This window comes from Mesoplodon bidens (assembly GCF_964165515.1).
Source record: "Mesoplodon bidens genome assembly, chromosome: 7".
Taxonomy (NCBI): Eukaryota; Metazoa; Chordata; class Mammalia; order Artiodactyla; family Ziphiidae; genus Mesoplodon; species Mesoplodon bidens.
In genome coordinates, this window is record NC_138164.1 from 29,348,515 (window position 1) to 29,374,551 (window position 26,037).

Below are 26,037 nucleotides of genomic sequence, written 5' to 3' on the forward strand. Positions count from 1 at the left end.
TATGGACCAGAATTCTAGGTTGCCCAAAGAAGCTAAAAGTCAATCTCTATTACTAGAAATCAGACATAAAAAAAAAAAAAATTGTGGAAGATTCCCTCCAAAGAACAGTTGGCTTTGAGTGGTCAGCTGGTAAATTACTTTAGTAAGTATCATTTAGCTGGAGTACTCCAATAAAAATATTTTGCAGAAAAAAAGTGAAATTGAATTAATAGTATTTATGAAAAACAAGCAGTTTTGAGCCAGATGTTTCTGTTATTCAAACTAAAATCTTTCTTACCAACACCTTGAGTACAACACAAAATTGTACTTATGAAAATCACCAATATGAAAATCACTGAATAGGTAAATTGGACAAATGTGAAAAATGGTCATTAATAACCCTGATCAATCATGGAACTACAAAATATTAAAATATTTAAAACAGGAAAACTCACCTGGATAGATTGAAGATAGCTACCAATTTTCTGCCCAACACCTTAGCATCTTTAAAGCCTTCTGAATAGAGAATAACTTCTGCAATAAGCTCATTGTCTGGACAAGACATGGCTACTGGCCTGAAAAGCTGTTTAAGATTATCAGGCAGTTTTTGTCTTCCTCCATAACCTTTTCCAGCAGGATTCATAGTGATAAAAATTCCAGAATTAGAATTTATTTCTACCTGGAATATTAATTTAAAACATAGGCATCAAATACTTGAAACTATAACTATAAAACATATTGCAAATAGAAGTTTTATTGTGACATATTTCTACACATATATCTTATACCTTAGCAGAAAGCAACCACTAGTGTGCTAAACATCTCCTTACTCAACATATAATAAACTCCTTAAGAACTACACTACTTTATAGAGGCTCTTTATAATCAGTTTTTTGAGGCGGAAAGTTTAAGTGACGGTAACTAGTTTGAATGTCTATTCATTCATTTAACATATGTTTACTAAAAGCCTTCCTTGTGTTAGGCACTTTGCTAAGTACACAGAGACAACACAACTCTGAACTAAAGTCAGTAATACTTTATGCCCTTCTGGAGTTTATAGTCTATTGAATATTTGAAAGAAGCAATCATAGTTAATAAATGCTATAACAGCAAAGAGAAAAACATCATGAGAGTATCTAATAGGAGCATTTTCAACAAAGCACTAAGAATAGAAAAGCAGAATTATAATGTGTAAACAATGAATGGGCAATTAGGAAGTAGAAATACCTAAAGTAAAAAACCTGGCTATAAAGGAAAGAAAACAAAAAGTGTGGTTGGAAGGAAAGATGAATTAAGGGAAGGTTTGCTTATGTTTTAATTATACTAAACATCATATTACAGTATCATTATATCTAATATAATATTATATATTATTAAGAAGGAAAATATGTGATTATGTTTAAAAGCCAATGAGAAATGAGAAGGACAGAGATAACTCTGAAGAGAAGGTCCCTGGGAAGCAGATTCCAAAGTATAGATGGAAAAATTAGTTTGAGTTGGGAAAAAGGACAATTTTTCTTTCTAAGAGGAGGAAATGACAAAAAAATGAACAGGGAAGAAAATAAATTTTGATGACAGAGAGGTACAAACTGAAGAATTTCTCTTTTCTTTGTTAAGAAAGAGTTGAAACATCACGTAAGTACAGGCAAGTTAGAAGTGGTCCTACTTTCTTGGTCTACCCTGAAAAATTTGTATTGGGAAAATGTTATTATGGGGAAGAGGATAATTTCACAGTTCTTTCAACTTTCAGTGTATTCACCATTACACATTATATAGAGAAATCTATGTTTTATATACAAATAAGTTTAAGTTCTAATGACATGAACGTATACCTCCTATGGGGAGTGAGCAACAGAAGAATAGTTAAGTATTTATTGTTTTAAGATTCACATAGAATAGTGATTAAAAACATGAATTTCAGAATTAGACAGATGTGGGTTCAATTTCCAGCTCCACTTCTTACGTTTAACATATCAAGCCCTAGTTTCCTCATCCATAAAGTTAAAAAAATATAATAGCACCTAACTCGAAGGACTGTTATTAGTACTAAATGAAATAATGCATAAAAGCACTAAGCAGGGTGGCATAGAGTGTTTGATAAATGTTAGCAAATATTATTATAACTGGATTATTCAATATCAAAAGTTTGAAGATGAATGGTGGAAATGGGACCCAAAAAGGGTGAGAAACTCAGAGATAATTCACAGGTAAAAAGGTTTAACACACTGGTCACAAATTAGAAACAGAGGTGCCAGGAGAAATAAAGATAGACTATTTGCCTGAGTATGAGTAACACAAAGTCTTATAAAATAGTTTAATTGTTTAAATTCCCAATATATGCTATACCTCCTTGCCAAGCAGTTCACATACAGTTCTATGATTCTTCAAAGCATCTTGAATTGTCTGGATTTGCATAGAAACTGCTGACAGTACAGATTCTTCTAGTCTATTGAATTCATCAAAACAACCCCAGGCCCCACACTTCACCAAACCAACAAATATTCGTCCCATTGACTTCACATCGATGCCCTTAAAAATAACAATAAAAATTATATTCAATAAAAATGATTAAAATCTCTAATAATAATTTAATAATTTAATAATTTAATACTTTATATCATTTAGTGAGAAGGTAATCATTTCACCCATCTATGCCTCTTTAAGCAGAGATTAAATAGCTACTCTTTCAAAACCTAGGATGGTTTCAAGGAGTAAACAAAATAATTCATGTGAAAGTGTTCTGAAAAGTACACAGAACTAAACAAGTATAAGATTTTGTTTCAGTTATTCTTTAAGTCAAAATACACATAATGTTTTGAAAATGGTAACTTAATAAGAATTTAAGATTTTTCCTCTACTCTAACTTAAAGCTTCATTCTGTGTTTAAAATTATTTCTATGTAATACTTCTCTTTAGAAAAGTTTTTGGACTATACTATGTGCAACCTCTCTCCATTTTACTTCTCAAATAAAATCCACTTTCAAGTGATTTAAAAGAAGAGTGATTTTAAAATAGAGCATTTCATATGTAAGTATGTGAAAACTATTCCAAACATCTAAGACTCTATTATATCATTTAATAATTATTTATTCTACCTCATCACAATTAAAAACTAAAACTTGTCTTCCAAGAAGTCCACCTAAAGCCTTTACTGATTCAGTTTTTCCAGTTCCAGCTGGTCCATAAGGATTTCCTCCAAGTCCCATCTTCATGGCTTGAGTGAGAGTTAAGTAGCACTTGTCTGTCAGTGGAGTGTAAACCAGCTTGGGAGCATTACCCTACACAAGGGAAATATAAATTTCAAATATTCATATTCTATACAATATGTACAAATATTATATAGTGTAGTTAAATAGCGATTCAAGTTAAAAAGGCAAAAAATAGTTTAAGGTTGTTAACATAGAAAAAATATACAAAATTTTTTTTGGAATTCAAGAAACTTTCTAAAGCACAAACTAGAATTAAACTTACTTATTTCTCAAGCATGTATTTTATTCTATCCTCAATTGACATACTGTCAGGTTTTCCAAATAGTCTCTCAAGTTCTTGATAATGTCATAAAGATATAACTCTAAGGCAGACAAATCCAGAAACTGTATACAATTATACACTTTCCAATACAATTCAATATAATTATGTACAATAATCATCCTATTTTGTATTTTTAAATTCATGTAAATTACTTCCTGGAATCTTACAATCTTCAAAAATCAGAACTACTTTGGAAACCTCAAAGTATAATTAATTGGAAAAATTCCTTATGAAATTAATAATCTTAACCTATCAAATAATTCTCAAAATTTCTACTAAATTTTAGCGGAAATAGAGTCCAATTCAAGCTTCATTTTATAGAGGTTTTCTTTAATTTAGGTGGACAGATTTGGGTCTCAAAATACATTTCCTTTTTGAAAGAGCCAACTGGCAACTCTCCTGACATATGCTTATTAACATAAATGTCAAATATATCCTTAAGATTGATTCACTATAATGGAAAAAGGCAGAGAGAACACAGCTGGATTTTTTGAGAACAGGTTACATGAGCTAGGTTGTTTGCTTGAAAATTCTTTTACCTTACAAACAGAATATTTCACAAACATACTTTGACATATTAACAATTGCACTAATTTTGGCCTTGTAAAAGGAGGCACAAACCGAATTGTTTCCATTGAGGTTGACTAATATTCAATTCTCTTTAGATTAAAGCTATATTTCAATCTGTATAAATAAATGCTGCTCTAAGAAAAGGTACATTTAGAGAATTCAGCACAACACTGCCATTATTAACTTTTTTTGTATATAGAATTTTTTCCACTATAACATCTTTTTAATTATGATGAAATAGAAGACAATAACACAAAAAAATTCTTAAAAGTTACAGCTAAAATAAAAATAACTCTTTCATCCAATAGCAAATTTCCTTTAAAGTAAATAATTTCTTACTGGAAAAATTAAACATTTCTGCCACAAGTCATACCTGGTACTCATAAGTATATTGAAGTTCAGAATCCACCATTTGAACGTAACATGTATGATTGCTTTTCATATAGAATCTAATTTGTTTTTTCCAAGCCCAGTCTTCAGTTGTATGAACTTGAACTTGGTTTAACTGCTTCACGACATCAATATTATGAATAATATCAAGAATAAGTGCTTTAAGTTTAAGCTCCAGAATGCCAGATTCTGTATACAATTAAAATAATTGGGGAAAATGTTAGCCTGTGATTTATGTACTTTATGATTTTATACACACACACACATATGATTTCTCAATAAATGAATTTAAATGGTAATTTCATGGTACATTTGAATAGTATAGTAATATACATCATGCAAGTCAAAAGAATGTCAAATCCACCAATAAGAATTGTGTGTGTGAAAACTAAGATATCAAAATTCAATGAAACCAGGGTTCTGGTTCCTTATGCAAGGGAGTAAACACACTCAGCCTGTCTCTCCCTCTGAATGCAGCTATAAAACACGGACAACATACATTGAACTGCTATTTAGGACTCTGAAAAAAGTAAAGAGTATCAGGCAAATTGGGGAAGGGCAGAATTAGAAGTGTCACCAAACCAGTGGTAAATTTACCTTTTTTCTTTTTCTTTTTCCTCTCTTATATCCATGGGCCTGGATTCAATGCTGCCAGAAACCCATACTGGTGTAGACAGAGAGAGGTCCAGGAGAAGGCTTTTAACTCAGACTTGAAAAGCAGAAAAGGAGCCTCAGCGCTGGCAGCTGAGACCCAGAAATGCCTAAAACTCTGAAGGAAGGGAACTGTCCTCTGAAATCAGAGGAGCTATGATCCCAAGACACTGGGACTAATTCAAATTGCTCTTTTTCTCTCTTTTCTCCCATCAACTGGTCCAAGACATGGGCGCAGTCACAGAAAGTGTGAAGGAGAGTACAGTACATGAAACTCCAGCTTTCTGGCCAGAGGACCAAAAAAGGAGCCCAAGGGAACCACAAAATCACTGCTAAGACCATGGAAGGGGAGAAGATTGGGAAAACGACCCTATAAACTTTATGAAATCTTAAGCTCAGCCTGAGCTGTGCAGACCTCATCCTAAACATTAAACCAAAGACTTTGATAACTGGCCACTAGGTGGCACACATGTGGGGAAGATCTCAATAGTATAGCAAAGACAGAACAGACATTGGAACCGCAACCCACAGAAAGCTGGCTGAAACTTGTGGCCTGAACCCAACAAGATCACTTGCTAACAGAAAAATATCAACATTATCTAGCAAATTTAAATAAGACTCAGACTCTTATAACACAATATTCAAAATGTCCAGGATACAATCCAAAATCATTCAACATGAAAAGAACCAAAAAAATCAACTCACATCAGAAAAGACAATAATAAAGGTGAAATGAAGACATTCTCAAGAGAAGGAAATCTATAAGATTCATAGTCAGCAAACGGGCTCTAAAAGAAACACTAAAGAAAATTCTTCAAAGAAAGAAAATGACAGCAGAAGGAAACTTTGAGCATCAGGATGAAGGATGGGCAACAGAAATGGTAAGCATCTAGATAAATATAATAGACTATTCTCAGATCCTTTAAAATACATTTGACGATTAAAGAAAAAAATTATAATCTCATGGAGTTTTCAATGCATATAGATATCTATATGAATTGAAAACAAAATAAAAAGGGGAGGATAAAGAAACCCATATGGTGGTAAGATTTCTACATTCCACTTAAAATAGTAAATTATTGATTCTAAGTACAATATAAAAGTATGTATATTGTAATTCCTAAAGTAACCACCAAAATAGACACATAGATGATTGATTCACAGACAAAAGCACAATAGATAAATTAAGATAGAATACTAAAAAAATGTTCAAATAACCCAAAAGTAGGCAGAAAATGGAATATTTTCCCATACCAGTATTCCCTGGATCCTCAGAACTTGTATCAACGTTAGTATAGTACTCTAATTTATTCACCAGTTGTGTTTCAATCTGATGAAGACTATGATCTTTGATGGCATTTTCTACATCTTCAGTGAATTTAATCTGCTCTGCCAAACATAATATCTAATGAATAAAGAGAAAAATTATTTGTCAAAGCTGAATTTACTTAGAAATATTTTATAAATTTAAGGAAAGATACCTTTTTCCAAATTTCCAATTACATATTGGACCTCTCTACCTGAATGTCTTACTGGAACCTCAGATATTAATAGAGTAATACATTTGTAGAAAAAGCATGTGTGATGCAGCCCAAGCTTACTTCTCAGAGCTCATCTTTTACTATTCTCCTATAGGCCTATTTTTGGGTCTTAGAGCCCACCAAGCTTATTATAACCTAAGTGCTTTGTACTTTCTTCCCATGACTCTCCTTATAAATGGCTTCTTTTTAACCAGTAAGATGCAAAGATATCAGAGTATGATGCATTCTATTTCATAAAAAGAGTAATCTTCTAGCATTCCAAAATAATCTCTCAGTATACTACTGAAGTCTACAATTTCGAAACACCAATTTTATCCTAAATTAAAGTCTGTCTTAATCTTTCAGTCTAATACCCATAAACAGAAACTAAATACAGATCAACTTCACGTTTACATAAAACATGAAATATTAATGCCGTTTGAGAGGATTTCTATAATATTATCAATACAGCAAGGTTACTGATAAAGGAAATGATACATTTAAACACCAGATTTTGCAAACTTGTATTAAAATACTTTGATACAGTTCTTAGATGAACAAGGAAAACCAATATCCTCCTTTAAACTAAAGACATGATCCATCAACGTATAAAAACACTAAACCTACTGACCAATTAACTACTGAACAGATTGGTTTTTTTCTTATATATACCTTTTAGCATCCAGAAAATATCATCAAATGCCTCTATTTATCAGATTAATTCATTATCTGTATATAATTTTAATACTTAATCTAGCAGGCTAAGCTGCTGTTTGCTCTTAGAACATTGTACAAATACCACATTAAGTTCTTTAACAAAAGAGAAAGCCAATTAGTAACTTTGCAGGGCAAAGTCACCTCTCATACTTTGTAGTACAAAACTCACCAGCTTCTTTAATCAAGTATATGGTGAAGCGTTTAAACAGATCCTAATCTGCTTTGTGAGAAAAGACTTTGCTTTTTAATTTTCATATGAAAATCTTCACTTGCCACCTTGAAACTAATATTCATATATATGGATTTCCACTCAGGCAATACTACTGAATTTCTGTATTATAAATAAATTTTAATAATAATGCACATCAATATCTCAATTTTTAACAGTCTGCTATACGATTTCTATGAGAGGCTAACAGAAATGATACTCAAGTACAGTCTTAACTAATTCTCGTGTCACATTACCATTAAAATACCTGGACAAACACTAACATTGTCTAAAATGTAACGGTCGCTAAGGGTGCTCTGCAAACATTATATAATTTAACCTTCAAAATGAGTTGCCGTGGAGGTATTATTATACCCTCTTAACTAAGTGTCAAAAAGAATCACTCAAAGTATAACTGGAAAAGGTAGGATTTGAACCAAGGTCTGTCAGATTTTTTCTACTTTATCATGCTGCCTCCTTCCCAGACCAGAAAGTGCTTTCTCTACATTATTTCAGGTATTTACAAAGATGTTTTTAGAGAACTGAATTAATAGTACACAGTAACCTGTACCAGACATTCATGTAACCAGTTATACTATTCAATCCCTTTACATAAATGCTCTTGAGATAAATTTTTCTTAACATTAACTGCTAATAAACTAGAATTCTTTGTTTTGATAGATTATGAACTGTATACATGTTTAGTAGTTCATATTTTTACTTGACTGCTCAGAGCCCAGAACTAAGTTTCAGGCTTAAATCCAGCAATATTCTTTAGCCTGTAGCTCCCAGTATATCTCCTGATATAACTGTAATTTCCTCAATCTAATTATTATGCAATTCTTACTTTTGTATATTTTTTAATATTGTGTCTTTTACTCTAAGTCAATTTAAATCCTACGTGGAAGTTGACAGAGTACTAGGAAACATTTCCAGATATAATAAAGCATTTTAACTCTGACTTTGCAATGGCATTATTATTCATCAATGACTACTTTTATTTTTCTCTAAGAACTTAACAAGATTTTTTAAACATATTTTAGTTTGACTTAAACAGCTAAAAGATACAAAATGATATGAGTGATAAAATGGCTAAGAATCCAAAATGTTCCAAGTTTCCGTTTTAATTTCTCATGCTTTAAAAGAACCAACATAAAACCCTGTTCCAAAAGCTACTATATGTTTTAATCTGAAAAGCAAAAAATAGTTAGGTAAATTTTCCTGTGAGAAACCATAGAACATCTCAATGCCTGCCTTTCATAGTCCCTAAGAACTAAAGTTCCTGATATCCTACCTCCGTAGTGTTAGTCTCAACCAGCAATAAAACTAATCCTGAGGGCTTCCCTGGTGGCACAGTGGTTGAGAGTCTGCCTGCCGATGCAGGGGACACGGGTTCGTGCCCCGGTCCGGGAAGATCCCACACGCCGCAGAGCGGCTGGGCCCGTGAGCCACGGCCGCTGAGCCTGCGCGTCCGGAGCCTGTGCTCCACAACGGGAGAGGACACAACAGTGAGAGGCCCGCGTACCACAAAAAAGAAAAGCAAACTAATCCTGAACAAGGCAGGATATTTAACCCAAGTCTTAGTGCTACACTTTAATAAGGTCCAGAACAAGTTTTGTAAGACACATATCTAGCATCCAGTGTTTCAGGAATGAGTTCCTATGAATACTGACCTGCAGCAATCTCTATAACAACCATGAAACCTAGAGCTCTTCTTCCCTGCCAAAGTTCTAGTTCAGTACTGTGACTGTTTCAGACCTACACTAACACTACTAAATTCCCACCAGCTCCAACCTCCTAGATGAGTCCATGGGAAGGGTGGGAGACAATGTTATAGATCCTGTGCCTCTCCATCAATGATAGATTAATCATCTGGAACCAGGAAACTAATACATGACTAATTCTGCTTCGGAGTTCCACTCCCCAATGGCCTGGGTAGCTTAGATCTCAGCAGGCCTTCTGCTTGAAAGCATCTGAATTATGGCAAACTAATGGAGCTAGAAGAGAATTTCACAATCGTGCTGCTCCTCCCTCACATTTAACAGCTGAGGGACTGAGACTCAGAAATTAAGCAATTAGTCAATGTTAACTGTTAAATAAAGAGAAAACAAAGATCCCAGTTGTCTAAGCCTCCTGACCTCTAGGTCAGGGATCTTCCAGTGACACCATGGCTACCTGTACTCTAGACACAAGCCCCTTTACCTGTGAAGGGAAGAAGGATGGGTCAATTGCACCTTGAGAACTTCGTCCAGCAGTAACACATTCCGTCAACAACTCTTTCAAAGTTTGCTTCATTTCCAAGGCTAAATCATTTAACCATGTCTGAAAATAAAATTAGAAAATATATTATTTCTTATTACACAAGTCATAAAACAAAAACACAAGCTAATGACTCTATTCTTTTATTTTAGGAGGAAGGTTATAATTTCTTATTGACTCTCACACTCCCAAAATGTGTTGTATGGTATATAACTTTTTATTATTAAATGATTTAAATGAAGAAAACTATTTTTTTGCCTCTTGGGATAATGTTAAGTGTGAAAACTCAAAAATTTGTAGTTAGTTATCACTATCACCAACTATACAAACCAAAAAAACATGAACATTTAAAAACTAACCCATTCATTTCATCATTATGATGAATCAAACTAGATAGCTGGGCCAATAAATTAGAGTCACAATGACTAGCTAAGTCCCCTGGCTCACACTACCCTGATGATCTTATATTCAGAAGGCTGTAACCATAGGAAGGGATTGCTTCATTAAGGTGAGCCATATTATTTAAGGAGTTAAGATCCCTCTTCAAACGAAACTAATTCTGTTTCAAGGTCAAAACAATACATTTTTCACTCATTTGATTATAGATAAAATAATAAAAGTTTAAACTAAAGTTAAAATAATAATGATGATTGATAAAAATAGCATGAATATTTAAGAATCACTACTTAACTTTTAAAAACTGTATCATTTGCAATAAAATATAAGAGCAAAAACTACAATCTTAAATAGCTTTTCATCATTACCTATTTTAAGTTCTAGCTTTTTTTTTTTTTTTTTTTCTTCTTCTTGGCGGTACGCGGGCCTCTCATCGCTGCAGCCTCTCCCGTTGCGGAGCACAGGCTCCGGACACACAGGCTCAGCGGCCATGGCTCATGGGCCCAGCTGCTTCGCGGCACATGGGATCTTCCCAGACCGGGGCATGAACCCGTGTCCCCTGCATCAGCAGGCGGACTCTCAACCACTGTGCCACCAGGGAAGCCCAGTTCTAGCTTTTTACTGTTTATCTTTAGAGTACTTTCCAGTATTAAAAATAGCACACACTTTTGCCCAGTTCAAAAGCCACTGCAGCTAAAGAATAAGAAACTCTCAGTGCAAGGCAGCAGACACCTACTCTGCTAATCATCACAAGAGCTCCCGGAGCGCTGCACTACCCCCAGCTGCTAAAAGCTCTTTCTCTCTCTGTTCATCCAGTCCTAATAAACTCACAAGAAGGAAAACAACAGCAAAAACAACAAATCTCTTCACCAAATATGGGAGCTACTTAGCAAAACTTCTATCCTTTCAACCACTTGATTTATATACTCAACATCCAATAAAATGTTGAGGCCTAACCAGGAATGGACTTTTTACTAAACTGTACAGATACATGCATGGTAAGGCATGGCCCTGACTTGCAGTTGAAAGACACCTTTAGAACTTAAAAATTACAATTCAATGCGTTACATCCTATTGCTGTTGGCTTTAGCTGTATAACTGTAATAGGCTTTTGACAGTTCACTTCTAGTCCTGCAGAACCAATTAATCAATAGTTGTACTATAAATGCACTAGTTTCAAGTTTACTTGTTCACTTAAATCATCTCATACAACTCAGATTTTAAAGGGAAAAAAAAAGAACAAAGATTTATTGAGTAGTTATGTTCCAAACACTATAGTGTACCTAAAGCCAATTATCTCATTTTTCAACAGAAAGTCTTTGCTAGTAGGACTCCCACTTTACAGTTAAGAAAACTGAGACTTTAAGTTATATAGCTAATAAGTTGTGGAGCTACAATTAATATCCAAGTTTTCTTGACTCCAAAGCAAAAGTTGTTTTCAAAATTACATGCTGCCTTCCAAAGACTAAAAATACATATTCTCTTTAATATCAAATCATTCTGAACCAAACAAAACAAATTATTTTTTAAGATATAAGTTTCCAGAAGGTCTAAATTAACCAACTTACTCTACAAATTGACTGAATTAATTTTGATACAAAGTTCATATTGTTAATTCTTTATACTTTAACACTTGAAAAAGAATCACTTACCTCTACATTATTTGACAGAAGAACTTTGTTTTTAAAAGGTACAACTTCTCCCTCTAAAGATTTCATTGCAGTTATATGTTTTGATTCCTCATCAAAGCACACACTGTTAATGCCTATATTACAAAAGCAACAATTTATATGCAAAAGCTTTATTAAAGACATAATTATTAGATAGTATATCTGATTACCACATAATATATAAAGTATACTTCATAATATAGAATATATTAGGATTATATTAATTCAGTTATATAATGAAATAGAACAGCTTTTCATAACCCAAAACTGGAAACAACCAAATGCCCATCAGGTGAATAGAGAAACTGTGGTATATTTGAACAATTGACTATTTTAAGCAATAAAAAGGAATAAAATATAGTTTTAGGTATCTTGAAACCATTATGATGAGTCAAGAAAAACAGGCACAAATGAGTGCATAAGAATACGTACCAATGATTCCACTTACATTATATGAGACAAAAAGATAATAGGAAAGGGGGAGAGCAAACAAGACTTCCTTTCCCCAAAATTTGCACTCACTTTATAGTATATAAAAAAACACATTACCTAATTTTGATCTTTAGAAAAACCCTATAAGTTATTATTTACAATTTAAAGAAAGAAACTAGATTTCAGAGATGTAAATTAATAACTAATAAATAGTAGAGGTAGAGCTTGAAAGCAAGTTTTCTGATTCCAAGAACTCTTTCTACTATCTTCCACAGGCAAAATCACAGTTACAGATATAAGCACTCTAAAGCTTCAGATATACAGTGGTTAATAAATACTTCTGTAAAGCACCAGAGAGTAAATATCTTAGGTTTTTATAGGTCATAAGGTCTCAGTGTCAATTACTCAACTCTGCTTGTAGAGCAAAAGCAGCTATAGACAATAATGGACATGGCTGTATTCCTTCCAACAAAACCTTATTTAAAAACAAAAAACAAAAAACAGAGAGCTAGTCAGATTTGGCCTGTGGGCCTACAGTTTGTTAATCCCTGACTGCAAGTGAAGATGATGAAAATTTTTTACTTCTTAAAGTTAATTTGAAAAATACAGCTCTTTTCCAACAAATAATATTTCAAGAAAATAATAATCATTGTGTTTGTAGCAAACCAATTCCGAACGCAATTACCCAACTAAAATGATTCAACAACATCGAAGCATATGGCACTATTACTCTACACTTATTACCAGGTAATCTCACCTCTTCCTATAGCCTATTTATCATCTATACACAGATGACTCCCAATTTTACATCTCCATCCCACGTATCTCTGCTAACAATAATTGCCTACTGAGTATCTCCACTGGGACATCACTCCTGAGACCTTAAACTCAATAAGGAATGGACATGTTCTCCTTCACTTCAGACCTCTGAACATCCTATTCCCTCTGCCTCTCCATTTTTCCTCTAGCTAAGACCTATATATTCTTCAGATCTCATCTTTACATACCCAAAACTGAGCTAAATGTCTTCACAGATGCAGCTATAACACCACATACTTATGTGGATCATAGAAATTGTCGTATATTATATTTGTCAACTTACTAGCTTGCCTCGTCCACTAAACTAGAGTTCTTTGAGTGTATGACCTGTATTTTATTCAACAGTCTGGCTAAGAGCCTAACATAATGCTTGGCAGATAACTGAAACTCAATAAATATCTGTTGAATAAATATTCAATCTTACCAGCAAACAGTTTCTTAAGGTGAGACTGAATCACTGATGGGTTAGTAGACTGGCCCAGTATTTCTAATAAGTCATCATCACCAATAAAGTAAAATCTTGGGAATGCTGAGCGTTTTTCCTAGAAAAAAAAAAAGAAGAATAATCTCTTTTCAAATAATTAAGATATTAAAGTACTTTATAATTTATTATACAAGATTTTTTTTAAAAAACATGCCTCCAAGAATTCATTTAATGATTTCTGACATCTCTGAAGCTGATCAAGTATTGTTAGTAGAGAATTTCTGATTCCTGCATGAGTAGTTAACGTTGTGACTCTATTATCTTTCTTGATGTCAGTCATTATTGATCTGCAGAAGAAAAAAGTTATTTTCACATGTATTTTAACAGTTTTTGGCTGAAACAGGGATATGGAGACTTTTTTTTGCTTGCTTAAAACGAACTAGTAACGTCAGTATAACAGCAATACATTATTATACTTCTAATAAATAATCCTCAAAGTTAATAATGCCTCATTACCATTTTTAACCTCCATTATTGCACATTCTCTTATTTCATTCACTCACTAAACAAATATTAAGCCTTACCTCATAGAGATAATGGCCCAGTGACAGAGAAAGATATTAAATAATTTCTCCAAATATTCAAATAAAATTATGATAAATGCTAAGAAAGAAAAGCACAAAGGACTGTTTTGTACTAAGAAAGAATTAGTAAAAGGCTAATGCGGAAATCCCTAACCTATGACTTATTTGAGGAAGTAATTTAAGCTGAGATTTGAATGATAATGAAAAAGGCAATGAGTAGGAGGGAAACAGTTTCTCGCAAAGACCCTGAGAAAGAGCATGGTATGTTAGAGAAACTAAAGGCTACAGTCACTAAAGTAAAAAAAAAAAAAAAAAAAAAGAGAGAGAGAGAGAGAGAGAGAGAGCAGCGCAAGAAAAGGCTAGAGAGGGCTTCCCTGGTGGCGCAGTGGTTGAGAGTCCGCCTGCTGATACAGGAGACACGGGTTTGTGCCCCGGTCCGGGAAGATCCCACATGCCGTGGAGCGGCTGGGCCCGTGAGCCACGGCCGCTGAGCCTGCGCTTCTGGAGCCTGTGCTCCGCAATGGGAGAGACCACAACAGTGAGAGGCCCGCATACCGCAAAAAAAAAAAGAAAAAAAAAAAGAAAAGAAAAGGCTAGAGAAATGGACAAGGAGTAGATCCTTAGATCTGCTTTATCCTCAGAGCAATAGAAAGTCATTTTAAAGTTTTACTTAATGGAATAAAGGAAAGTAGTAATGTGGACTTCATTTTTAAAAGATTACTCTGGCTGTTGTGTGAAAAACTTACTGGAGAAGACAAGAATAAGTCAAAAGATTAGCCAGTAGTACAAGTGAGTGACAACAAAAATACTTCAGAATAAAATCAAAGTAGTAGAGATATAAAAGATAGAATAAAATCGATTAGTAGGTTAGAATCAACAAAATTTGGTAATAAATGGATTTGGAAATGGAGGAAGAGGTCAAAGATATCCATTATGCTTCTGCCTTGAGCAGTTACGTGGTACCATTTATTGGGAAAGAAACCAGAGAGAAAAGAAAAGGACTGGGGGTAAATTCATGAATTTAGTTTTGACATGTTGAGGATATTTAATACATTTGGAGCTCAGAAAAGAAATATGAGCTCAATAAATAAGTTGAGGAGACCTCAGCAAATAGATGAGAATTGATTCTGAGAGTGGTTAAGATCGTTAAGGAGAGAATATAGAGTGAGAAAACCTAAAGCTGAAAGGTGGAGGATGTCTACATCTAAATGTTTAGAAAGGGCTGAGGACTAGGAATCAGGAGTGGAACCACAGAAATGGGCAGAAAACCAAAAAGGACAGGATCACAGAAGCCAAATGAACAGACTTTCTAAGAAAGAAGAAATTTTCAACTCTATTAGATACTAGTCAGAGACAAAGTAAAATGAGAAATAAAAAATGCCCATCAGATTTACAATGGGAAAGTAATTGGTAACTTTAAGAAATACTAGGTATATATTAGTAATATTATTATTACTATTATACTATAGAAATATTATTAATATAGGTAGAGTGGTAAAGACAGAAAACAGATCAAAATGATTCAAGAAGTAAATGACTGAATGAGAGAAACTAATTTCTCAGGATACAGTAGAAAAAAAGTTGAAGAAACAGATGATGCTAATAAGGTAAAAGTAATTAGCTTGTATTAAGTACCTCACCATATGAATAAAAACCATCATATGTGTCTTTGTCTTACGTAATTGTACTGACCTAAAATCTTCATCAACTCTGTTGAAGCGCATCTGTTCTTTTGGCAATGCTCCACGGCCAAAAATGGGTTCCAAATATACCCACTTTCTCTGAATGTGGTTTAAATTCTGTAGGTACTCATCTAACTCTGCAAGTTTTCTTTCCCAAATTGACACTTTATCTTCAAATCCTTTATAATAAGGAGAATCCTTTAAGGACTGAAGAAGGCACCTATTATCTCCAACTTGATTTACTATATCCTTCCAGTCTTTAATCAGCTTGATAGTTCGACTTTGGCTGTCTTCATAATCAACCAATGTAAATACTGCTCCAACTCCCCAAAGATCAAGTTCTCGTAAAGCTTCTCTGATTGTAACTTCACCTTGTGCCCGACTATTTAAATCCTATTTAACACAAAATATCCATATTTATTATTTCAACATTATCATATAAATAAGTTTTATCTATTTACAAGAAGATATATTTTTATTCAGCTTTGCACCATAAAGAAAAAAAAGTTTAAGTGGATATATTTTGATAAATCCAAGAGTTACTGGCAAATGTATTAAGGGATATCAGATATCTAGTTCACATGGTCAAATATATACAGAGTTCTGCCTTATGCTTTTTACTTCTAAAACAAAAAGCCAAAATTTAAGCATCCATTGCAAACCACAAAAATATTTAAAATTTTGCAGAACTCAGCCATTTTATTGTAATTTAACTGTAAGTTCCAATACATCTAAAATGATTAGCAAACATCTAGAATTATCTCCTACAGCAGTCATACTTTATAACGTTATGATTATCTACATATGCTCCAGGATTATCAGCAAAGATGAAAGTATACACATTAGATAATATATTAGAAAATAAAACAATTTGACATCAAAAGTCCTTTTATTTTTTTACATTGAATGGGCAGAACACAAAATAGAAAGTCTGCTACTTATGATATAATTGTGCATGTTTTACTTTCACCTGAGACCTATGCTAAAACTGTTAGCAAATTGGTTCCTTGTTTAGTTCTCTGTATTTTTGTATCCCTTAGCTTCTATTTATAATATACCCTATGATTTTAAATGTATTTTATAAAATGCTTTGTACTTGTTTGCTTTTTGATTAAAGCTGACTTCCTTCTTAAAGTAAGACTTATTTTATTTCCGATTTTTTCTCTCTATTAAAGAAGGGGTTTATATTGTTTCTATAACCCCATCAATAGATTCAGATGTATTATTAATGAAAGAATAATGGAAAAATGGAAGCACTGTCACTATTTTAAGGGAAGAAAGAAATTTAACTTGCTGTTTTATTTAAATAAAATATAAAGCAAAAATGTATGTCAACAAAGGTCAGATCTATGAGATATTTATAAAAGTGATTCTTACTTTAAGGTCTGAAGCTTTGGCAACAATTGTAGCAGCTACTGTAAGCAGATCACCAAACAGTAATTTATCTAGACTAGTCCCCCGAGGAAGGCCAAGTAGACGAAAAAGGTCAAGCCAGTGATCTGGAGAAAGATGCTCCCCTCTCACATATTTCAAGACAGGGACTGCAATCTGTTAAAAAAGAAGAAAAAAAGACATATGTATGTATATATACAAGCAAAATGTAAATTATTATTTAATTTTATTATAATTATCTATAAGATTTTAATTACTGTATTATCTTATTTAACAATTTTAAAATCAAATTCTTAAAAAGAATTGTATAAAACTTTTTATTAAACATTGCTGTGGATACATGCAAATTTCCCTTGGTAGCTTGATATATTTTAAAACATGACCTAAAATATTTCTATTTTTATAAATTTAGGAAATGACCTATATCCTAAATATGCTAAATGACCCATATCCTAATTGCTAAGTTATAAATACTCCAATATATAACTTTAACCATAAATTTCTTAGTTATAACTTCTTTCAAACTGAAGCAGAAATATCAGTAACTTCTATGGTTTACTCTATACTTTCTATTTTTTTCATGTAATGGAATCATTAAAAATATATAAACTAAAAATTACAGTTCAGTCACTACATAATAAAAAGATTCATGAAAGCTCCAAACACAATTTTTAAATAGTAAGATAAGTAAAACTATCTTACTTTATATTTGTCAACCTCTAATTGTAATTTCACCGTCATTACTGAATATTCTTCAACCTTTCTTAATCTGTCATGCCAATTCATCAAAAATTCCTCAAACAGGTATGTCTTAGTCCTGTAAAATACCAGAAACATAACTTAAAATTTACAGCCCAAAAAATACCACAAAACTATCAGAATCTAAACACTGTTTATGAGTCAAACCTAAAAGTAATCCAATCTTCATTGGCCATTTCTTGAAATCCTTGCTGAAACTCTTCATAAAGGGCCCAAATTTGTGCACAGCTCTCAATGTCTTTAGAGATGCTATATGCCAAGGAGAAGTTGGGCTCTTCTAGGCCAAAATGATGGCAATCATCACTATAGAAACAAGTAGGAAATATCATTAATTTTTTAAAAAGAAAAACTGTTAAATATCAATAAGTTTAACTAATTAATATTTAACTGCATTCCCTGTGTGTGTTTCTGTGCACGTATCTGAAAGCAGAGGTAGACAGTGGGAGGCTATGTCTACTTTACATAAGAATTTTACTTTACTTAGGAACGAGCTCTTCCAAATTCATTAATATGCCTTTTTTCCAAAGGAGTCAAAGTAAAATTGGTAATATATATCAATATATTTTATGTACATAATATATGTCATATATATAAATATTCAGAATTGCACAAATTTATGGATTAATCTGAGAACAGATTAAAGTATATCTATTAATATTCTTCTAGGTTGAAAGAATTAGCTTCTAGAATGTAAGATATTCTTCATCTAATTAATGTAATGTCACTTAATAAATGTGGTACTAAAACCTCTACTCAGCTACGAAGCAACTAATTTATGGATGCATAAACCTAAAACAATTATTAAACTTAATATCTTGTATTATTATAACATAAAACAACAAATATTTTTCTTTGAAGTCTCATCATTTTGCTAGGTTCATTTTTTTCCCAGAAGCTCTAAAATTGTCCATTAATTTTATATATTCCATTTTTAAATACAATGAGATCACATAAAGCAATATTCCAACTCCCTAATTTAGCTTTTAAGTAAATTTAATTTTCTATTATTATTATTTAATTTGCTATTATAACTTCTATTATTTCTATTTCTAGGCCTAACCAGAAATCTGCTTTTCTCTTAAAATCCTAATATAATTCAACAACTCCTAAGAAAGCAGTAGCATGAGCACTTAATACTGGTATTTTTAAAACTGCTGAAGTTTCTAAGGAAGACATTAAGATAATAAATATAAGAACATTACTAGGTTAATATATAAATACAAAACTCTTTTTTCCAAAATGTGCACTATCAGTTTTAAAGAATAAACATACACCAGCTTTTTTCTTATGACTTCAAGATCATCAAACTCAATTTTTTTCTCTTTTATTGACTTTGCACTTTTATCAAGAGTATTTTGCTGGCCAGTTTCAATAACATCATCACCAGGCTTTAGTTGGTCCCAACGAGCTTTAAATTTTTCCAGTTCTTGATAATAGATCTGAAGACGTGATTTCACATTTCCTTTCATCACTTCAATCTATAAGCCAATAGAGTTTACATAATTTAATTCACAGTAAAATCTTACTTTATATTCACATTTTTATTTCCAACATTTCAATTTAAAGGTCAAAAAATATCAGTATCAGCTTTTCAAAGATTATTCTTTATTACTGATTTCAAGTACAATAAAATAACTCAAATAAATTAGATCATAAATTTACAAAAACAAGAGATATACAGCAAACATCATCATTACAAAATCATTCATGTGATTAACAGCATCCATCATAACTACAAACAAAATCAATGTGATAAAAAAATTTGATCAATGACCTCCAGTTATTCTACCTGATTATACAGCTGTTTAATAAAGGAGGCTATTTCCCAGTCTCCCATGCAGCTAACAGCCATAAGACTAAGTTCTGGTCAATAGGATATGAGTGTAATAGATGTGTACAACTTCCAGATTGTACCCTTAAAAGATACAATACACAGTAGGTAAATAAATTTATTCATAAGAAAGACTGAAAATAATGTCACATACATTCCTGGTATGGTAGGAAACAAAGATAAACTATGTGACATGATCATCATTTATACAAAGTGTTTTACTGTATGGAAGTACTGAGGGAGGTCAATTTCATCAGCAATATATTGGGTTAGGCAAAAAGTTCCTTCAGGTTTTTCCATAAGATGTCACAGAAAACCTAAGCTTATAAATTCTTACAAACCTGAGCTATAATGGAATAAAGATAAGCAAGAAATCTTAAATGAGAAAAAAACTGTTTCCATTTTAACAAAATGACCAAAAGGTTCTTACCTGATCTTTAATCATAAGTTGGTGACTTTCCATCATCAACTCAAATTTATCCCACTTAGCTTTCAGATTGCTAATTGTTTCTAAACCTCCACCTGCCACAGTCCGTAAAAGTCTGTTTTTATCTTCAGCTTCTTGAAATAAGGGCAAAATCTAAAGGTTAAAAAACGACATGTGAAAAACAACATATTTTATCAAATTTATTAAGATTCCATTTATTTAAAATTGTTTCATGATTTGCTTTTTAAATCAAGATTTTTGCTTTTACATAATTTGTTCTGTTTGTTTTGGTGGGGTTTTTTTTTTTTTTTTTTTTTTTAAAGAAGATGTTGGGGGTAGGAGTTTATTAACTTATCTATTTACTTTTGCTGTGTTGGGTCTTCATTTCTGTGCCAGGGCTTTCTCTAGTTGTGGCAAGCGGGGGCCACTATTCATCGCGGTGCGCGGGCCTCTCACTATTGTAGCCTCTGTTGTTGTGGAGCACAGGCTCCAGACGCGCAGGCTCAGTAGTTGTGGCTCACGGGCCTAGTTGCTCCGCGGCATGTGGGATCCTCACAGACCAGGGCTCGAACGCGTGCCCCCTGCATTAGCAGGCAGATTCTCAACCACTGTGCCACCAGGGAAGCCCAATTTGTTTTGTTTTGTTTTTCTTTTTCTTTTGGTTATTTAGTAACATATTGTTTAGTCTCCATGTGTTTGGGTTTTTTATGTTTTTTTCCCTGTGATTCATTTCTAATCTCATAACGTTGTGGTCACAAAAGATGCTTGATATGATTTCAATTTTCTTAAATTTACTGAGGCTTGATTTGTGACCCAAGATGTGATCTATCCTGGAGAATGTTCTGTGCGCACTTGAGAAGAAACTGTAATTTGCTGTTTTAGGATGGAATGTCCTATAAATATCAATTAAATCTCTCTGGTCTATTGTGTCATTTAAAGCTTCTGTTTCCTTATTTATTTTCACTTTGGATGATCTGTCCATTGGTGTAAGTGAGGTGTTAAAGTCCCCCACTATTATTGTGTTACTGTCAATTTCCTCTTTTATAGCTGTTAGCAGTTGCCTTATGTACTGAGGTGCTCCTATGTTGGGTGCATATATATTTATAATTGTTATATCTTCTTCTTGAATTTATCCCTTGATCATTATGTAGTGTCCTTCCTTGTCTCTTGTAACATTCTTTATTTTATAGTCTATTTTATCTGATATGAGTATAGCTACTCCAGCTTTCTTTTGATTACCATTTGCATGGAGTATCTTTTTCCATCCCCTCACTTTTAGTCTGTATGTGTCCCTAGGTCTGAAGTGGATCTCTTATAGACAGCATATATATGGGCCTTGTTTTTGTATCCATTTAGCAAGCCTGTGTCTTTTGGTTGGAGCATTTAATCCATTCACATTTAAGGAATTTATCAATATGTATGTTCCTATGATTATTTTCTTAATTGTTTTGGGTTTGTTTTTGTAGGTCCTTTTCTTCTCTTGTGTTTCCCACTTAGATACATTCCTTTAGCATTTGTTGTAGAGCTGGTCTGGTAGTGCTGAATTCTCTTAGCTTTTGCTTGTCTGTAAAGCTTTTGATTTCTCCATCGAATCTGAATGAGATCCTTGCCGGGTAGAGGAATCTTGGTTGTAGGTTCTTCCCTTTCATCACTTTAAGTATATCATGCCACTCCCTTCTGGCTTGTAGAGTTTCTGCTGAGAAATCAGCTGTTAACCTTATGGGAGTTCCCTTGTATGTTGTCATTTTTCCCTTGCTGCTTTCAATAATTTTTCTTTGTCTTTAATTTTTGCCAATTTGATTACTATGTGCCTTGGCATGTTTCTCCTTGGGTTTATGCTGTATGGGACTCTCTGTGCTTCCTGGACTTGGGTGGCTATTTCCTTTCCCATGTTAGGGAATTTTTCGACTATAATCTCTTCAAATATTTTCTCGGCTCCTTTCTCTCTCTCTTCTCCTTCTGGGACCCCTATAATGTGAATGTTGTTGCGTTTAATGTTGTGCCAGAGGTTTCTTAGGCTGTCTTCATTTCTTTTCATTCTTTTTTCTTTATTCTGTTCTGCAGCAGTGAATTCCACCATTCTGTCTTCCAGGTCACTTATCCCTCCTTCTGCCTCAGTTATTCTGCTATTGATTCCTTCTAGTGTAGTTTTAATTTCGGTTATGGTATTGTTCATCTCTGTTTGTTTGTTCTTTAATTCTTCTAGGTCTTTGTTAAACATTTCTTGTATCTTCTCGATCTTTGCCTCCATTCTTTTTCCAAGGTCCTGGATCATCTTCACTAACATTATTCTGAATTCTTTTTCTGGAAGGTTGCCTATCTCCACTTCATTTAGTTGTTTTTCTTGGGTTTTATCTTGTTCCTTCGTCTGGTACATAGCCCTCTGCCTTTTCATCTTGTCTGTCTTTCTGTGAATGTGGTTTTTGTTCCACAGGCTGCAGGACTGTAGTTCTTCTTCCTTCTGCTCTCTGCTCTCTGGTGTATGAGGCTATCTAAGAGGCTTGCACAAGTTTCCTGATGGGAGGGACTGTACATAATTTGTTAAATTCCTGGATATAAAGTTTCTAACATTTATTATTATATGCAAAATCAACTAAGACACTCAAACATCAAAAGTTTAAAAGGATAATAAAAGTGGTAATATGAAACTGAATTAAATCATGAATATAGGAAGACAATACTATAGCTGTTCAAAGTGAAGTTCTTATTATAAAAGTTCCATTCATAAGAAAATGCTAAAGAGGCTTCTAAAATTAGTGACTATCTAAAAGCATACATTAACTAAATTATCCTACTTAACAGAGAACGGTAAGTCATGAAAAAAAAGGTACTTAAGAAAGGGAAAACTGAAGAATCGGAACCAAGCTCCTGTATTCAGCTTCTGCCTGAAATGCCCTGAGCTGTGTATAATAAGCAGTCTGTTAAACAGTCTAGGTGTAAGTCAGTAAGTGCTAAACTACTCAAATTGCTTCTAGGCCTTTTAAAGCACCATAAAAGAACAGTATCCTGTAATTTATACCTGTACTTTTACTACTCAACAAAGCAATAAAATCCACTGAAAGATATTTAAAAATCACTGTGCATATATAATAGACACACAAAAAATTAAAACATATCTCAATGACCAGCTTGCAATTTCTGGGCAGGATCAGTTTCACCTGAGAAACAGAAAAACAATGGACCAAGAATCCATGTTGTACTAGGAATATCAGTGAGAGAAAAAATAGAGCAGGATTCTAATTTCCTGTATGTGAACAGAACTTGGTCTGTGAAGACATTACAACAGTTTTCAAGTCCACCTGCATGCATTCCTTACTTCTTCAAATCCACACGCCAACAGAGAGACATACCAAAACACAATTGTGTAACACCTTGCTGCTTAAAACCCAGCAACGACTCCTCAGTGTCCACAAAATCAAACCTAAGATCCTTAATGTGACTCACATGACCTAGATTCTGCCTAGCTCTTTATACTGTCTCGTGCCACTTCCTGCCTCACATGTTGTTCCCAACATACATCTATTTCTCATAGTTTTTGTGATGACACACTTTCATCCCACTTCATTATCAATCTCCTTAGCTGCCTCCATCTATGATTGAACTCTAAATTTCGGAAAGCTCAAACCTGATCCTATAACCTCTACAGTTTGTTATCAACCAGATGATCTAGTTCAATCCTATGGCTTTAAGCATCATGAATATTAAGATGACTTCCAAATTTATAACTCTAGTCTTCACCTTTACTCTAAATTCCATATTCCTCATTCTACCTGACATCTCAATCCCCACCACTTCCAATCTCCAAACAACTCCCCTCTCTAGTCATCCTCATCTCAGTAAATGGTACCATTAGCTTTCCAGCTGCTCAAGCCAAAAACCTAGGAGACATGTTTATTGCTTTTTCTCTAAGCTCCGTCTACTTCTAATACATCAGAAGACCTTGGTGTTAACTCTAAAGTGCATCATCAATTTCTCTGGTTCTCTCCATCTCCTCTGCTACTCCATGGTACAAGCCTCCATCACCTCTTGTATACCAGTTGCAATATCCTATTAACTGCACTCTCTGTTACTATTGTCTCCCTCCAACCCATTCTTTACAGAGCAGCCAGAGTAATCACTTCAAAATGTAAACCAGACTGTATCCCTTCCCTGCTTAAATCCCTGTAAGGACTTTCTATTACTTTTAGAAAAAAAAAAAAACCCAAATCCTTAGATTGTTTAAAAGTACCTTCATAATCTGGCCCTTGCCTACTCTCCAATTTCATCTCAAACCATTTTTGCCTTGAATAATATGGCTTTCTTGATAACTAAGTTTCTTGACAATATTTTCACCTATCTTCCTTAAGCGTACCAAATTCCTTCTCTACCTTAAGATCTTTGTATTTGTTGTTCTATCTGCCCCCTAAATCTCGGAATGGTTGTCTCCTTAAGTTTTTCAGGTCTCAGTGCAGATAGCTGTCATCTATCTGATAAGGTATCCACGATCGCCCACTCTAAGAAACATCCCCCAGTTTATCATGCACTGCTCTAGCTCCTCTTGCTCCTCTCTTTCTGTCTCTGTCTCTGTCTCTGTCTCTCCCTCTCTCTCTCTCTCTGACACACACACACACACACACGAATGCAAATTTCATGAGAATAGAGCATGTTCATAGCTGTAACCACAACTCCTAGCACAATGCCTAGAATGTATCAGGTGATCTATAAGTATCTGTCAAATAAATAAATGAATGAACGTCTCTGCTAAATCAAGCTAACTGCCACAGCTCATAATGCTATTCCTTCTTTAGTTATTTCCTTCTACTAGACAAGTACATTATTTTATTTGCCTTTAAATCCTCTTTATACCTTTAAGCCTTCTATATAAAAGTTTATAATTCCTTCCACCATGAAGGAATTATTTCACTTACCTCTAATCTATCTAATAATTTTAAGCCTATCACATAATAGGAACATATAAAACTTTGTATTCTATTTTGAATTATTTCTCCTCCTTCTTCTAAACATAACTAAGATCATCTATAATATGTTCTATAAAATTTTGACTTGCTTATTCTAGGCTCTAGCCTTCTAGATACTGTTTTTATGAATCCTTCACCACTTTTTTTTATCTTTGTCTCTAATTATGAGCTCCTCCATCATATGTGAGTGTGTGTGTGTGTGTGTGTGTGTGTGTGTTCCTAATTCAGCTCTAACTTCATACTTCAGCATCTTAAAAGTACAACCCTGGAAGTAACAGCATGAATTATTTAAGTTTAGTTTTATTCTAATAAGCCACATCATAAAAAAGACCACAAACACTTCTGAAAATAATAATAAGCATTATTGTTACTGTTTCATTACAACAACATAACATCAAGAGTCCAATCATGAACTGATCAATTGGACTAGATTTTACAGACTTCCTTATAATATTGCAATTATATATTTCTAAATAGTCACACAAAATTACCTAATTTAATCATCCCCAGTACAGTAAAAGAATAAATAAATTGCTTTGTGATTCTCACCTCTGGCTTCCGTTCTTGTAGCTTACTATATTGTAAATTTGCATTACCTATCTCTTCCACAGACTGCGGCAAAATTGTTAAGACTGCCATAGCTTCAGTAACGAATGTATCAATTTCATGTAAATGAGCTGAAATAGGTAACATTGAAATATAAGAAAAATTATTATTAGCACGAAAAATATTTAATTACATAATTTCTAAATCAAGGAATGTTAGAAGTAATCACTATATGAAATACATTAAATCCTAAGTAGTTATTTGCTTTCATAAAGCAAAATTCAAAATGCAG

At 33.3% G+C, this 26,037-nt stretch overlaps 1 protein-coding gene across 1 annotated transcript in view; it reads right to left on the bottom strand.

The window, feature by feature from the left end:
- The window catches only part of DYNC2H1 (dynein cytoplasmic 2 heavy chain 1), a 376,698-nt gene that overhangs the window by 311,187 nt on the left and 39,474 nt on the right, over positions 1–26,037 (bottom strand). The window contains exons 20-35 of the mRNA XM_081241450.1: positions 25,749–25,876; positions 20,245–20,394; positions 19,256–19,461; positions 18,131–18,286; positions 17,927–18,041; positions 17,210–17,380; positions 15,843–16,225; positions 13,781–13,913; positions 13,567–13,684; positions 11,874–11,986; positions 9,769–9,888; positions 6,376–6,526; positions 4,454–4,659; positions 3,075–3,257; positions 2,326–2,508; positions 435–658 (exon numbers count right to left, since the gene is read on the bottom strand). Of these exons, the coding sequence (XP_081097576.1) occupies positions 435–658; positions 2,326–2,508; positions 3,075–3,257; positions 4,454–4,659; positions 6,376–6,526; positions 9,769–9,888; positions 11,874–11,986; positions 13,567–13,684; positions 13,781–13,913; positions 15,843–16,225; positions 17,210–17,380; positions 17,927–18,041; positions 18,131–18,286; positions 19,256–19,461; positions 20,245–20,394; positions 25,749–25,876 (2,740 nt within the window). The remainder of the gene's footprint in view (positions 1–434; positions 659–2,325; positions 2,509–3,074; positions 3,258–4,453; positions 4,660–6,375; positions 6,527–9,768; positions 9,889–11,873; positions 11,987–13,566; positions 13,685–13,780; positions 13,914–15,842; positions 16,226–17,209; positions 17,381–17,926; positions 18,042–18,130; positions 18,287–19,255; positions 19,462–20,244; positions 20,395–25,748; positions 25,877–26,037) is intronic.